Source organism: Trichoderma virens (assembly GCF_000170995.1).
Source record: "Trichoderma virens Gv29-8 chromosome Unknown TRIVIscaffold_89, whole genome shotgun sequence".
Taxonomy (NCBI): Eukaryota; Fungi; Ascomycota; class Sordariomycetes; order Hypocreales; family Hypocreaceae; genus Trichoderma; species Trichoderma virens.
Window position 1 is genome coordinate 911,127 of NW_014013660.1, and position 14,072 is coordinate 925,198.

Here is a 14,072-nt window from a genome sequence, read left to right on the forward strand (position 1 = left end):
GAGTTAAAAAAGAAGCGCACGAAACAACAATGATAAACACGGATGGAATGATGGCTGTACAGTAGGATGGCAATGGGGCTTGTACATCATACATATATCACAGGAGCATCGAGAGACGGCTTTTCGACTCGACTTGGGAGTATTGCGGGATCGTTACGGGACAAACTTTAGACTACTACACAATCTCAACACCGATTGCAATAACTCGCAAGCACCCAAGCTGGGATCACCAAGGGGGAGTTTCAGCTTATCTACATGACTCTGATGCCTGAATTAGTGCTGCAGCTCGTCAATTGAGGACATAGAAATGCGCTGCAGTAGCATCCATCTTGTTTTGCATGCTGGATGGACCACTCACACACAAATGTTTGCTACCCACATGTGAGGCTCTGTGCGTGCTCCTAAGGTAGGGATTATCGAAGGTTCAAGCCACTTCAAAAAAACCTACCAAGTTTGTAATTTATTTAATATCAACTCCTCTCATCCTACAATCTCTCTCAACGTCTCTTAATCACAAGCTGCATCTACATCAAACAAAAGCCATGAATTTTCAACCGTCTTTCACATATGCGCAGGCACTAAATATGCATCCTACCACTGCAGCACATGCGTGCTTATGTCATCGTCGCATAGCCCCTTCCAATTGGCTGATACGACATGGTCACAATCGTTTTCACCAAACATTTGGAGCGTGTTCACCACCAGTTGATTCCATCACTAACACGGTCACTCCAGCCGTTGAGCCGATATTCTGGGCATCGCCGAATTCACCCTGCCTAGCCCTCATTGACCATCTGCAGCAGCGCTGATTCCAGTGCTGCGCTGTAACCGACAAAGGCCTTCGCTACAGCAATTCGCCCAGGCGCAATGGCGCCAGGAGTACGCCTCTCCTCGTGTCCATTGCCTCGCGACGTCGTAAGCTGACAGTTTTTGCTCTAGACCAGACGCGCAAACCGCAGTGGCTACGTTGAGCACGACGATTTCGAAGGTTCGCCGCCATTGCGCATCGTATTAACACGCGACACCAGCTGATTGACGCAGGTCTCCCCGTCCGACAATGGCGCCACGAATGGGTCAACGTCGCGCCTCCGGTCCAGCAAGAGCAGCAGCAGCAGAATGACATCTGGGCCATCGAGCTTATCCACGGCATGCCCAAGGACGCGACTCTGCTGCCTCCGCACACGCAGGAGCTGCTGCGCGCTGCGCGTTCCGGTCGCCTCTACAAACGACCGCATCCTAATGAAGACGAGGAGGCAGATGGCGAGCCCAACATCCAGGAGAAGCCAGAGAAGAAGGAGGAGGACACAAGCGCGCAGGGCTATCAGATAAGGATCTGGAAGCAGCTCCCCAAGAATGTTGAGGCGCCAGGCATCTCGCACCTTGCAAAGCGGAGGAAGAATGTCGTTACCGTGGCTAGCCGGACCGTGGAGGAAAAGGTCCAGGGACCTACGGTGACGCGGGCCACGGTCAGGCGGATGGACGCAGCTGGAAATCCCTACACAGAAGAAGTCACACTGTCGGAGGGCCAGCGTGTGGAAGGTGAGGTCATTGCGACCAGGGTCGAGGCCATCGCCGCGCCGCAGCCAAACGCCTTTGCAGCCCCGCCGCCATCGGCAGTCAGAAGAAGACCACCGCCACCCAAGAGAAAAGCAAAGGCAGGGCCTGGAAGAGGCAAGAAGAAGATCAAGCAGCCGCTATTGGCGGATCAACAGGCTGCTGGAGCTGTGCCGGCCGTAGGAGCTGGAGCCGCAACGGCGGTCAAGACGGAGGCCAAGGACCTGCTCGTAAGTGGCTTTAGAATACTACCATCCTGGTCATGAAGCTAATTTCTATGCTTATAGACACCCACACCGAACGAGAGCGAAACGCGGAATCCAGACAGCGAGATGGGTGACGTTGATGGCGATGACGATGACGATGAAGAAGAAGAGGGTGACGATGGGGATGAGGGCGAGGATGGAGAGGAGGGCGAAGGCGAAGGCGAAGGCGACGAGACTGAGCTGCAAGATGAATCAATCCTCGACGTTACAAAGGACAATGACGAGGAGATGGTCGATGCCTCTCACATAATTGACCACCCCGACATCGAAATGAAGGATGAGCAGCTGGCGCCATCTGAGCCAGCGCCCAGGGAGCCTTCACCTCCTCAGCCAGCAGACATCCCTGCGCTTGAAGAACCGTCAGAACGCCCGGCTTCTGTGCCTCTGAAACAAGAGGATACACCGCCTAGGAATCCCGTCATCGTGCCGTCGCCATCTGAACCATCGGTGCACACCGAGTCCGTGGCGGAAGCAGCTCCGCCTGTTTTGGATAACCTTGCTGATAACACAGCGGACTCCACCATCGCCGAACCACCGTCAACAATCGTTGGAGAGGCCCCTGAGGAAGCTATTGAGCGCGACATGCCACAGGCTGAAGAGCTACCTCCCCCTGACCAGGTGGGCAATATCTCCAGCCCAAAGACCGAGGATGGCAACTCTCGAATCTCTGAGGGAACACCCAAGGGTCAAACGAGCAGCCAGCCAGATACCAACATCCAAAAGCCGGTGCTGTTGCACCAACTGTCTGCGATGACCGAAGATACTATCAAGCCAGAGGACTCGGTCTCAGTGACGGCGCCTCTGCCTGGATCGGAGGCACCTTCAGAGGTTGGAAATGCGTCAATAGATGACGCAATGGAGGAAACTGCTCCTGCTGACGCTGCGATAGAATCCACCGAACCCGAGTTGACGGCTCCCGAGGTCGATGGTGACGCCGACATGGCTAAGGAGACTGAGCCAGATATTCTCGGTGGCTTGATGGGGGAGCTAGATCGTCAGGCAGCGGCATCACAACTCTTGGAAGAGGCTATGCCGGATACTGCGCCCGTCGCCGAGGTCAAACCTGAGAGCCCTGCTGAACTGACACTGCCTGAGGTTCCAGAGACAGCACCTGAAGTCGCGCCGGCCGTCGTCGAAGAGGCCCCTGAGCCTGCTCCGGAGACAGAGCCGCAGCTTGAGCCGGAATCAAAGCCAGAATTGGAGTTGGAGACAAAACCTGAACCAGAGCCCGAGGCAGAGCCCGAGGCAGAGCCCAAGTCTGAATCTCTACCTGTACCTGCACCGGAGGAACAACCTGTGGCGGAATCAACGCCTCCAGTGAAAACAGAGCCTTCTGCTGCAGATGAGGAGAAGGAAGACCCACCAGCCAACGCGTAGGTCGTCTTGGCGGCTCAGTATTGGATTCGACGGCTTTTGCACATAGGGAGATGCACTTGTATATGGCGGCGTTTCGATTCTTTGGGTCTTTTTGGTTGTGTCCTCCGTGAAATTGATATACGAGTTAGCTTTAGACGAGAATGCCTCAGTTTCCATTCTTGACCGGTTTACGTTTTCTTCTCCTCGATTCCTATTTGTGTGTCATGTTTCTTTTTTCCTTTCTTTTCTTTTTCGTTGTTATGACGAGAGCAAGATTTTATTGATACGAGCGTTTATAAGAATGAGAAACCAGGCATAGGCCGCAGGAGAAAAGAAACCCCGTTAACATCTCTCGTGTATATCTATATCTAGTACGCGCCGCCCTTTCAATAAGGAAAAGAGAAAGGAAAAGAGAGAGAAGAAAACAAGAAGCTTCGTCAGTTGCCGACCACCGGTACAATGTGAACAGGGAATCCGTCCGGCGTCGTGGTATCTGCCTGGCCAGACACGGCCATGCCCGGATCCAACGGCGCAATCTTGACCCTTTCCACCCTCAACCGCCCGACTCGCCGGCCGTGCATCTGCATGCTGGTCGCATGCGCGTTGCTCAGGCCGAGAAGGCCCGCGCTGACGAGCAGCAGCGACATGAGGACCACGGCGCCCGCCTGGGAGAGATTGCCGCTCAGCGAGGCCACCATGTAGACGATGAGCTTGGACATGGCCTCGAGGTAGCCCTCCCAGGTCGTCTTTGCGCGCAGCCAGGCCTCGGTCGTGACGGCTCGCAGGTCTGCGTCCTCGCCCCTGAGGATCACGCGGCGGTTGTCGCCCCAGTCGATGGTGTACTGCGTCATGTTGGAGTCTTGCCGCTTGAATGAGAGAGGCAGCGCCAGGGATTGCTTAGACTCCCCAACAGCCGTTGGCGATGTTTCTTGCGGAGGAGAACCTGGCGGAGCAGGAGGAGGCGACGGCGTCTTGGGCTTCTCGTCCAAGGGAGGCAACGGCGGCGGCGTAGCTCCAGGCCGCGATCGCTCTTTGATGGCCCAGATGTTCGCCAGCCGCGACACCATGAGCGCAATCAGGAAGCCCAACCCCCACCAGTCCTGCAGCAACACCATGAAGACGATGGCCACCACCGTGAGCAGCGGACTCGTCAGATACAGCGCATGACTCACCCAGTCCATCTCAAAAACCTCCCTTACGTGACTCTTATGCTCCGCCTCAAGCTGCCTCCTCAAATCCCGCTGCCACCGCCTCTGGCTCCTCCGCCTCGAATCATCCCCCCCCAGCAAAAGCGACAGCGACGACGCAAACGAAACGCCCGCAACCCCATTCTCCATCCTCACATACAGCGTCACAACCCCGTACTTTCCCTCTCTCTCCCACAGTCTCCGCAAATACTTGACCATGGCCACGTTGCTCACGACGAGCCTCCGAGCCCCGCCCTCCAGCGTCGACAGCACCAGCTTCCCGGATCCATATTCCGGCGTCAGCAAGTCCGCCGCCTGCTGGTAGTGCAGACCAGGAGCGAGCACAAAGGCGTCGAGCCACGATGATCCGCCTGCAATCGCCGTGCGCTGGGCAATCGTGTTGAGATCCGCGAGCGCGAGAAGACCACCCGCGGAGAGAGACAGGTCCGGGATCGGGGTGGACGTCCACGCGGCGATAAGGGGGTGATTAGGCACCGCCATGAATCTATGTTATGATAGGAAAGATAGAGAGAGAGGTGTGATATAGATGAAGGCGTGAGAACAAGAGCAACCAAAAAGAGTCCACGTCCATTGACCACTACATAGGCTGGCATAATATATATATATATATATATGTCTATAAACCCAAATATAAGCCCCAAAACACATCACTCACTCACTCACTCACTCCTTATTCACACACAAAAAAGACAAACCACCCGGCCATTCCTCAACCAAAACGCCCATTCCAGGCATCAACGTCATCCCATCCTTCAAGAGGAAGAAAAACGCCCGCTCAACCCACGCAAAGAAACCTTGAACAAAAGCAAAATCATGACCCATACGAGCTCACCTGGCCAGAAATCCTTTTGCCTGTCCCTCCACCTTGCGGCTCACACACACAGGCGATCCGGCCCCCACGAGACCAACGGTATCTCTCCCCCCCTTTGTTCTTTTGGCCGTGGTTTCCTATTCCGGGGGTCGATTGCTGATCATCGTGGTCGAGAGCTGTCGGCTGATAGGTGGTTTGGATAAACAGGCTTGTTTTTAGCTCCGTGTGGTTGGTAGATCTTGTGACTTGGGCTGCACGGGTTCTGCGCATTGCGGCCTCGATGCTACCCTACACAGACCTACCTGGACATGGACATGGATATGGACGTGAGCATGGACGTAAACATGGGAATGAGAATGGACATTTCGGAGAGAAAACCAAACTGTATTTTATTTATAGTGCGCGCTGTTTGTTGATTTAAACTCGAACCCCGTGTCCAATCCGTGTTTAGCATCTCACCTCGCATGCTCACAAAACGGCTCATGTCGAGAAACATTGCCAAATTGGCTGTGGCTAAGCCGAGCGCGCCCTCTCAGAGATGTACAACAGAGGTCGCATACTTTGAATATCCTCAGATTCCGCACTGGGTCGTCGTCCCCGAGATGGAAGGCTATCTAACTCGTCATCAGCGTCATCAGGCTCTGGACTCGTCTCGTCTCGGGAATCATCTTCATCGCTATCACCGCTCCAACCATCTCTCCAACCACCTCTCCAACCACCTCTCGAATCTTCGCTCCAAATAGTATCTTGACTCCAAGTACCATCACTTCTACTGCCGTCGTTTGCATCCCATCCACTTCCGTCAGATGGTCTCCATTCTGGAAGGTATAGCCCATCACGTTCAACTGACTCCTAGGGAACTGGATTTGAGGAGCGACGCCGTAGCAGTTTATCCACAAGTGCTTGCATTATGCTGCTCACCCATTCCTCTGCAGAGTGTAACATGAAAGGCTCCAAACCCTCGAGTGGTTCCATCGCCGACTGGTCAGAGCACTCCAAGGCACGGTTCAATGCCCATGCGATGCCGTCGACATCTCCCTGAGGAAATAGGATCGCGGCAGGCAACTGGAATCTCAGCGGGTTGATCTCTGATATGACAGGCCGTTTGTTGCCGGATCGCTGACAGGCGACGAAGTCCAGCGCTGCCTTCATCAGGCCCCCACGCGCAAAGGGGAAGATGGCTGTGTCACAGACTCGCAGCAGAGCGTAGTATTCGGCTTTTGAGAGCCGCCCTGTGAACATCTTGCGAGGGCCAGGGCTATTGCGTTGGTCAGCTAGGGTCTGGACCAGGTTGACACATAACCCGTTGGCCTCTTCGTATCTGGAGAACCATGGAACACTTGTAATCTGTAGCAAGACCACCTTCCCTCTCCACCGGGGGAATAGCTCCTCAAGTCGATTGAGTGCCTGTGTCACAAAAATCATCTCCCTTCTGAAGTCAACCGTGCTGTATGAAACGATAATCTTCTTGCCCTCAAAAAAGTTCAGCAGAGAGTTACATATGCCGATGGCTTCGCCCCGTGCTCTTGGTATGACCTGAGATTTGTCAATGGCCATTGGATATACGGCACACGATTCTGCTACGTCTGCTGCCGGAGAAGCCATGTACGGGGCCCATTGAGGAAGCTCTAGAGCACACCATGCTAGATAAGTCTCAAAGTGTATGGGTGCCTGGAAAGATATGATATCCGCGCCGAGGGCACCGGCAAGCACTTTGGACAGTGGCCGCAAGCTTGCAGCGGGAGGTGTGTAAAAGGGACAGGTGGCGTGCAAAGAGAAAGTGAGGTAGATGTTTGGTAGGCGACTTCGGAGGATGTGAGGCAGCATCATAAGAGGATAGTCGTGTACCATGACTATATCTCCAGGCTGATACACATCACAGACTTTGTCGGCGAAGGCGTCCATGAGGCCGAGATAGTCGCACCATGCACTTTCCCCCTGGGAGATTGTCTCAGTAGTGGATTGACTCTCATAGAAAAATGGGCAGAGGATGTCATCAATAAACCGTCGCTATCTGGCCTGATCATCCTCATTGCTAAAAGGATCCCGCGACCCGGTCATCCAGATTGGTATTGTTGCCAGTTTTGCGTTGGCTAGCCATTCTTCTAATATCTGTTGGCTGCGGTGGCTGACGAACATACCATTGAGGGGTCTGCCAGCCGCATCAGCATCTGAGATTTCTCCAGTCCAACCGATGATGATGTGTTCCTGAGAAGACATGGACGAGGAAAGGTAAGATAGGATGTCGAACTGTATCGAGTGGTCGAGACGGTTGCTGAGTTTTACATGCTGATCGGGTTAACTGACCAGAGTCTCGAGTGAGTATGGGAGAAATACGCACCCATGCTTCTCCGTCTCCCAGGGTCCGTAGAGAATAGGGAATGGTAAACGTGACGGAAATAATCCTCCCGCTTAGATGAAGTGATGCAATGTCGTCTTCGTCAAAAAATGGTTTTGATGGGTTAGGGTGTGATGGCGGTGCATCAAAATGCAAACGCTGGTTAGAAATTTCGTGGTAACCATTCGAGATATGGTCATTGTTGTCTGGCAAGGCGGAATGCTTGTTCACACCTTTCACTCTGTTGGTCTCTTTCTTGAAACGTTGGTAGTGCATGTTATATATGTGTATTGTGCTGATATAAGCAGCCAGTGGTCATGGAAAAGACTGATTTTCAAAATATTCGCTGATGATGTTGGAGGAGGAAATTCTGCAGCTCCATCGAGTTTGGCCAACATGTTATCAGGCTTGTGAAATTTAGGCACTTTTCTTGAGAAGGAAGGAGGATGCTTTGCTCTGCTGGACGGCAGCCGCGATGAAGGTGGTGAGAGCTGAAATACATGTACTGTCCATATGAGAGAGGCTGATAATATTACCAGGGAAGATACCTAGTCCTCTAATATGAAATAGCATTATAGGAGGTAGTTATCTTGATGTCCATGATTTGCCCATCAACTAACGAATGCTGTTCAGAACCTCTTTTTTATTATTCTCCCACCGCCAAGCTCCAACTCTGTCCACGTACTTTATACAATACATTACGCCAAACAGTGACAATCCAGTTGCCATCAACACAGCCATCATACTCTTGTTCAATCTGGCTAACCGTCTTACAGCAACAATCTCAATACAAGTTGTCCAACTACCCCAATGCCGAGGCACGCTTTGTAAGGATGACTTCATTCCGCCCAGCCAAACAAGATGGCCAAACCCTAAACAAGTCCACCGTATCTTTTAGTGAAGCTCGATACTACACGCCAGAAATCGTCACTGTGCTGTCATGCGCAAAGCTAAAACCGCCATTCCGTATAAAAAGCGGCACGCAGCTGCTGTCCAGCTCCCATTCTCAAAATCGCAGCATCACATCCATGCACTTGATACAAACCAATCAATAACCAAGGCTTCAATCATCCAACCGCCCGTCACAATGAAGAAAGCTGCGCCTGCGGCAAACGCTGCCCGAGATGCCGGATCCCACGATCATCTTCTCCAAGGTGGCCACGCCATCATGAAGGACGACATTGAGGAGGATTTCGGCACTTCCAAGATGTCCGAGAATATGTCGAAGCAGTCCGGCCTTGGAGGAACCAAGTCTGGCAACATGCAAGGTGGCGGCGGCACTGATGCTCAATTTGGTGACAGCATGAGGCAGCGAGACACTCAAAGCCATGTAGGTCAAACATGCGTTGCAATGCCATTCTGCTGACTGGTTTGAGTGATGAATACGACCACGTAAAACGAGCTGCGTTGCCGAATCGAAATATTACATCGGTAGGATGTGCAGAAACCATAATTAATAGGAAACTACGAGAATCCCAAGTTTGAACAAGTTGAAATAGGTCGTATAATATCATGGCGAGCAAAATTGAAACTATTCATAAACGCTCTGGGTTCGAATGATGATTGTATAATGCACACCGGTTCACAAATGCCCGTCTTCTAAAAAAGCCCCTTACATGAGCAATCTCCAAGCACCAAGAAGCAGCGCCGCAAAACCCGTGCACACACCCATCAGCCACTGCAGCGTCTGGAACTTGACTTGCTCCAGCTTCTCCCTCAGTGCTGCGACTTCCTGTTCAATCTTGGTCTCCGTCTCCTTGATCTTGAGCTCTTGGCCCACGGCTTCTTCTCGGATGCGGCCCTTTTCCAGGTTAAGGTCCAGCCGAACACTGGCCTGGGTCCGGCCAATCTCGTCTCGCAGCCGGCTGCTCAGCTTTGCGATATCGTTGGTGAGGCGTTCGTGGGCACTGCGCGTAGTGTTGGACTCGGTGCTGTCCGCTGAAGTGAGCTCGGAACGGAGCTTGGCGAAGTCGACCTTTTGCGTGTATGTGGTTCTGGCGGCATCGTCGCGGAGGACCATGGTTCGGGTCAGGTTTTGGATGCTGGATTGGGTGTTGGCATTAGCTCGCCCGTGATGAAACCAAAAGACTGCAACACAAACCTCTCCTGAATGACATCGTTGAGGACCTTCATCATGGCGACCGACTGCTCTTCGGTAAAGCCCTCATCCTTGAGCTGCTTGACAAACTTGAGCGTGTCGAAGTGATGCTCTCGGGGCCGTCGACATGTCGCATGAAAGCCTCGCCTCAGAGCCGGGGCCTGGCCATTGTTGTATCGTCTGGCCGAGAAATCGGTGTTGAAAGCGGGTATTGCTCTTCGGTTGCTCGTTCGTGCTTGTAGCGCAGCAAAGGGTTGGACTGCGGCAGGTCGAGATGCTGAGAGCGGCGCAGTCCAGCTGAGCCGTGGAAGAAGGAATCGAGGCAGCGTCTCGACTGCGACAAGCCCGGTAACGGCCATTTTGAGGCTATTGCTGAGCAGGATATGGGACTGGGTGATATGTTGTCTCTCTACTTAGCAGTAGCAGTGCAAGTTGGTAAATTGGGCCTTGTTTCAATGGTGGTGGCTAGCTTCGGATAATCGTTGACGTGCCGGTTGTCGGCGGCGAAAACATTTGCCGAAGTGACAGCTGCCGTACAGGTACTCGTACCTAAAGATTAGGATTAAGCTATCCATGCCTTAAACCTCTGGACCAAGCTCTGGCCTCGTCGTGGGAACTCGCATTGAATGAGGGCTTGTTCAAGTTTGAGAGGATATGACGATTCATTACTATTTTCTAGACTGCTTCTTTGCCATGGTTTAAGCTGGATCGACAACAATGCCTCTATCAATGGGGTATGTATTGCCTGACTGGCCTCCTCCGAACCGTGCCTACTGATATGTCGGTCTCCTACCCGCATCAGACTTTGGTATTTCCGTATCAAAGCCAAGGCATGTCACCTTGATGACTTCTACACAATTCGCCCATTGAAAGAGCTGGACCGGCCCCTTGAACCCGTTTCTTCCTCCGGCCCCGCCCTCGCACGAACCGGAGCACCAGCAGGGTTGGTGATACGGAGCACAGCCTCACCCGCTTGGAGAGGTACTAGATATTGTACACAATCTACCTACACACAATACCTACCTAGTACTCTCTTACGGCTCGTTACGACAGCAATGGCTCGCGGCTTTTCGATTCCTTCTGCCGTCTCAAGAAGCCTCGTCTCCATGCAAATGCCGGCCTCCCTTATAATGGGCTGCCCGGTGCGGCATTGGAGCAGCGCTCTCGGACTTCGGAATCGTAATCACGACCGGGACCCCGATCAGAACCCCGACCAGGTCGAAGAGGTCGAAGCAAGATGCTGATTCAGCCACGCCATCAAGGCAGCACTAGTCGCTCCAACGAACCCCGTTGCTCTGCCCGTCCCTGATTGCACCGCTCCAACGCGAGAGTTTCAATCCACCAACCTCTACGGAATAAGGGAGTGCCCCAATCCCGGCTGCGCGCCTCCGTCGATGCTCTGCTCTCACCACTGCGAATCTTGCGTCGGACGGGTTTGGCTCATCAACTTGGTTAAACGGCTCTTGGGCTTGCATCCTATCCCGTGAGACAATGGCCCCAGCGCCGCCTCCGCCAGACGCTGTCTCTGCTGGTGGCATCCCGGCCGGCTATGGCCGTTCGTGCACCAACTGCTCGCGCGCCAAGTGTCGGTGCATCCTGAGGCCAGAGGGTGGGAAATGCGACCGCTGCCATCGCCTTGGCAAGGAGTGCCAGCAGATGGTGACATCGCGCAAGCGCGTGGCCAAGAGGACCACGGCCTCGAGGACCGCCCAGCTGGAGGAGAAGCTCGACGACTTGGTGTCCATCCTGCGGGCCACGCAGCAGCAGCAGCAGCATCAGCATCAGCACCACCAGCATCCGCATGCCCAGCAACTGCAGCAACCTCATCATGTCAACCATCTGCAGCAGCCTCAGCAGCTGCCGTCTGCACAGCTGCCGATAAACGGTGTGTCAAATTGTGACGTCGCTTCATCGTCGTCAGCCTCGTCCAACGGCCAGCCCTATGTAAGCCGCCTCGACTCGCTGGCCGACGCAGCAACAACGTCGCACCCACGCTCCGCGAGCATCTTGGGTCTGACGACCCCCCGTCCGCTGGATACCGATAGACTCCCGGAGCCAACTCCCAGCGAAGCTGAAGTATATCTGGTCAAGTTTCGCCAATGGCTCGAGTACTTCCCCTACATACACCTAGAGCCTGACCTCACGGCCGAGGCTCTGCATAGAGAGCGTCCTTTCCTCTGGCTCTGTATCATGAACGTCACAAGCATGTCCATGACGCAGCAGGCCACTATGCGAGAGAGAGTGCGCCAGGAGATTGCACAGCGAATGATTGTCAATGGCGATCGGGGTATAGAGATGGTGCAGGGTTTGATTGCTCTGATTTCTTGGTAAACACGACATTCGCAAGCGTGCTACCACCTTGTACTAACTGGCCAATTTCCTTAGGGCGACAATGAGTGCCGGTCCCGGTGCCAAACCTTTTCTGACTCTATATATGCATATATGCAGCTGCATCGTCTACGAAATGAATCTCACAAAGTTCCCCAACGAAGAGCATTTCGCGACTGTCTGTTTCAAGGCTTGGGGAGGGGGAGGCAGGGCTATCCCCCCAGCTAAAGAGCGTACCATGGAAGAGCGGAGGGTGGTGCTGGGCTTTTGGTTTATAACATCAGTGTAAGAGACCCTTTCCTCTCTCATTCTTGTCATCTTCCCTAACCATTTGTGCAACAGATGCGCGGCTTTCCTCGGTAGAACGGAGTCATTGGTCTGGACGCAGCACATGCAAGAATCATTGGAAGTCCTGGAGAACGAAAAGGAGTATCCATCAGACGAGCTTTTGGCGGCAATGGTGAGGCTTCAGCTGGTTGGAGAGGAAGCGCGAAAGCTCTTAGTATGCGACTTTGTCGGGCGCGATTTTGGCAGAGCCGACCCCGACAAGCCTCCCACTTATGTCTTTAAGAGAAGTTTGCTCCTTCAGTTGCACAAGATTCGCGATACTCTGCCTCCGGGAGTAGCGTCCAAAGGTTAGTCTACAAATTGTTTCGCTCTAGCAAAAGACGGCGTAAGCTCGTGCTAACTCTTGGTGGTCCTCAGCCGTGATCCAAATGCACCTTTTCAGCACTGAAACCCAGATTCACTCAATCGGGCTCTTTGGGGCAACGAGAATCCCAGACACGCCGCGCATCGACTCCATGTATGCGGGCCTCGTCGCTGCCCGGGCATGGTATGACGTGTTGTTTGCCATTCCGCTCGCAGAATTCATTGGCATGCCGTTTTCTCTCTACGTGGAGCTTGCCCAGATCCACGCACTGCTATACAGAGTCTCGACCATGGACGATCCTGCCTGGGACAAGGAGATTGTCCGTAGTACGGCAGATCTCGGCAATTATCTGGACAGAACCATCGACCTGTTTACCAAGGCCGAAGCACTGTACCCCTTGAGAGGCGGGAGCGAGGATGTGTCCATATTTGGGAAGTGTACAAAGGTGCTTCGCAATGTGCGCTCCAACTGGGAGCCAGCCATAGTGCAGCAGCCATTGGGAGGACTCCCAACGCCGAGCAGCCAGGTTATTCCGGGCACGGCGCCGCAGCCTCCCCTGTTGGTGGACCACTCTATGCTGCCGGACCAAGATCTGTCTGCCGATTTTGGTGACATTAACTGGATGACACAGGTGTTTGGGCCCTGGGAGTTTTGAGCATCTTTGACGGTCAGCAAATGAGATGGTTTGGAGTTTCGCCTGTCGTATTCATTGCGACGTACTGGTGCGTGTATGTGCCCGTGGGGAGTAGAGAAGAGATGAAGGGGAAAATGCCGAGTCTGTCACCAAAAGTATGAATATAGGCAAGGGGGGCACACATCCTAATGATATGGGAATAACGGATGTTGCCTTTTGCCATGATATAGGGGCAGCGGCTGAGACACTCGCATCCTAGACGATTTATTTCTTGGGAGTTATTGGGATTTCTTTCTCATCATGGATGAGAAACATATTAGCGGCCGGGCGCGGGTTGTTTTGGTATTGAATATCGACTAGACCAACGGCTTCATGTTGTGTATAATGCTCGGATTACGGATTTGAATGTTTTTAATGAAATGAAATCTCTGTTCACTATTTATTTGAATTACGAGCTTGTAGATTTCATCACATAAAGATGTCGAGAGCGTGCAGCTACTAATGGAGCATCTATGCATAAGGAAGTGTTAGCTCAGGTTGCCACCCCCCAAGCATCGATGGATGGAATATAAGCTGTGTCTCCATGCCATCTGCTAGTCTCCGATCTCGCCAATGCCATGAACTGAACCCGGCAAAAGACCATCCGCAGCATAAAACAGCACGCATGCGCATCCATCTATAGCATATACGCCATGAGGAGGGTCAAAGTCATTCAGACACACGATGCAATCCCTCAAGGACACGGACAAACTCAAACAGCTCCGGGATAATTTCCCGCCAGCCCAATGAGCATTTCCACGGCAATGAGATGCTCTACGAGTGTACGC

At 53.2% G+C, this 14,072-nt stretch overlaps 7 protein-coding genes across 7 annotated transcripts; 3 read left to right on the forward strand and 4 right to left on the reverse strand.

The window, feature by feature from the left end:
- Nucleotides 1–939: 939 nt before the first annotated feature.
- Nucleotides 940–3,197, forward strand: TRIVIDRAFT_41853 (uncharacterized protein; the record flags this gene model as incomplete). Its single annotated transcript, XM_014095900.1, has 3 exons — nt 940–988; nt 1,042–1,784; nt 1,842–3,197. Coding segments are annotated over 3 exons (2,148 nt in total), but the record flags the coding sequence as incomplete, so codon positions are not given.
- A 416-nt stretch (nt 3,198–3,613) lies between these two features.
- Nucleotides 3,614–4,864, reverse strand: TRIVIDRAFT_195165 (uncharacterized protein; the record flags this gene model as incomplete). The annotated part of the gene is made up of 1 exon (XM_014095901.1): nt 3,614–4,864. The coding sequence occupies one exon, from the start codon at nt 4,862–4,864 to the stop codon at nt 3,614–3,616; it is 1,251 nt and encodes a 416-aa protein (XP_013951376.1).
- An 844-nt stretch (nt 4,865–5,708) lies between these two features.
- On the reverse strand, nt 5,709–7,100 carry TRIVIDRAFT_227023 (glycosyltransferase family 20 protein; the record flags this gene model as incomplete). The annotated part of the gene is made up of 2 exons (XM_014095902.1): nt 5,709–6,047; nt 6,117–7,100. The coding sequence occupies 2 exons, from the start codon at nt 7,098–7,100 to the stop codon at nt 5,709–5,711; spliced, it is 1,323 nt and encodes a 440-aa protein (XP_013951377.1).
- Nucleotides 7,101–7,205: 105 nt separating this feature from the next.
- Nucleotides 7,206–7,809, reverse strand: TRIVIDRAFT_227024 (uncharacterized protein; the record flags this gene model as incomplete). Its single annotated transcript, XM_014095903.1, has 2 exons — nt 7,206–7,484; nt 7,537–7,809. The coding sequence occupies 2 exons, from the start codon at nt 7,807–7,809 to the stop codon at nt 7,206–7,208; spliced, it is 552 nt and encodes a 183-aa protein (XP_013951378.1).
- Nucleotides 7,810–8,257: 448 nt separating this feature from the next.
- Nucleotides 8,258–8,966, forward strand: TRIVIDRAFT_92550 (uncharacterized protein; the record flags this gene model as incomplete). Its single annotated transcript, XM_014095904.1, has 1 exon — nt 8,258–8,966. One exon carries the CDS (start codon nt 8,474–8,476, stop codon nt 8,897–8,899), a length of 426 nt encoding a protein of 141 aa, XP_013951379.1.
- A 78-nt stretch (nt 8,967–9,044) lies between these two features.
- On the reverse strand, nt 9,045–10,048 carry TRIVIDRAFT_216918 (uncharacterized protein; the record flags this gene model as incomplete). Its single annotated transcript, XM_014095905.1, has 2 exons — nt 9,045–9,575; nt 9,635–10,048. The coding sequence occupies 2 exons, from the start codon at nt 9,988–9,990 to the stop codon at nt 9,146–9,148; spliced, it is 786 nt and encodes a 261-aa protein (XP_013951380.1).
- A 1,239-nt stretch (nt 10,049–11,287) lies between these two features.
- On the forward strand, nt 11,288–13,686 carry TRIVIDRAFT_75774 (uncharacterized protein; the record flags this gene model as incomplete). The annotated part of the gene is made up of 4 exons (XM_014095906.1): nt 11,288–11,958; nt 12,029–12,244; nt 12,425–12,594; nt 12,665–13,686. The coding sequence occupies 4 exons, from the start codon at nt 11,288–11,290 to the stop codon at nt 13,264–13,266; spliced, it is 1,659 nt and encodes a 552-aa protein (XP_013951381.1).
- Nucleotides 13,687–14,072: the final 386 nt, after the last annotated feature.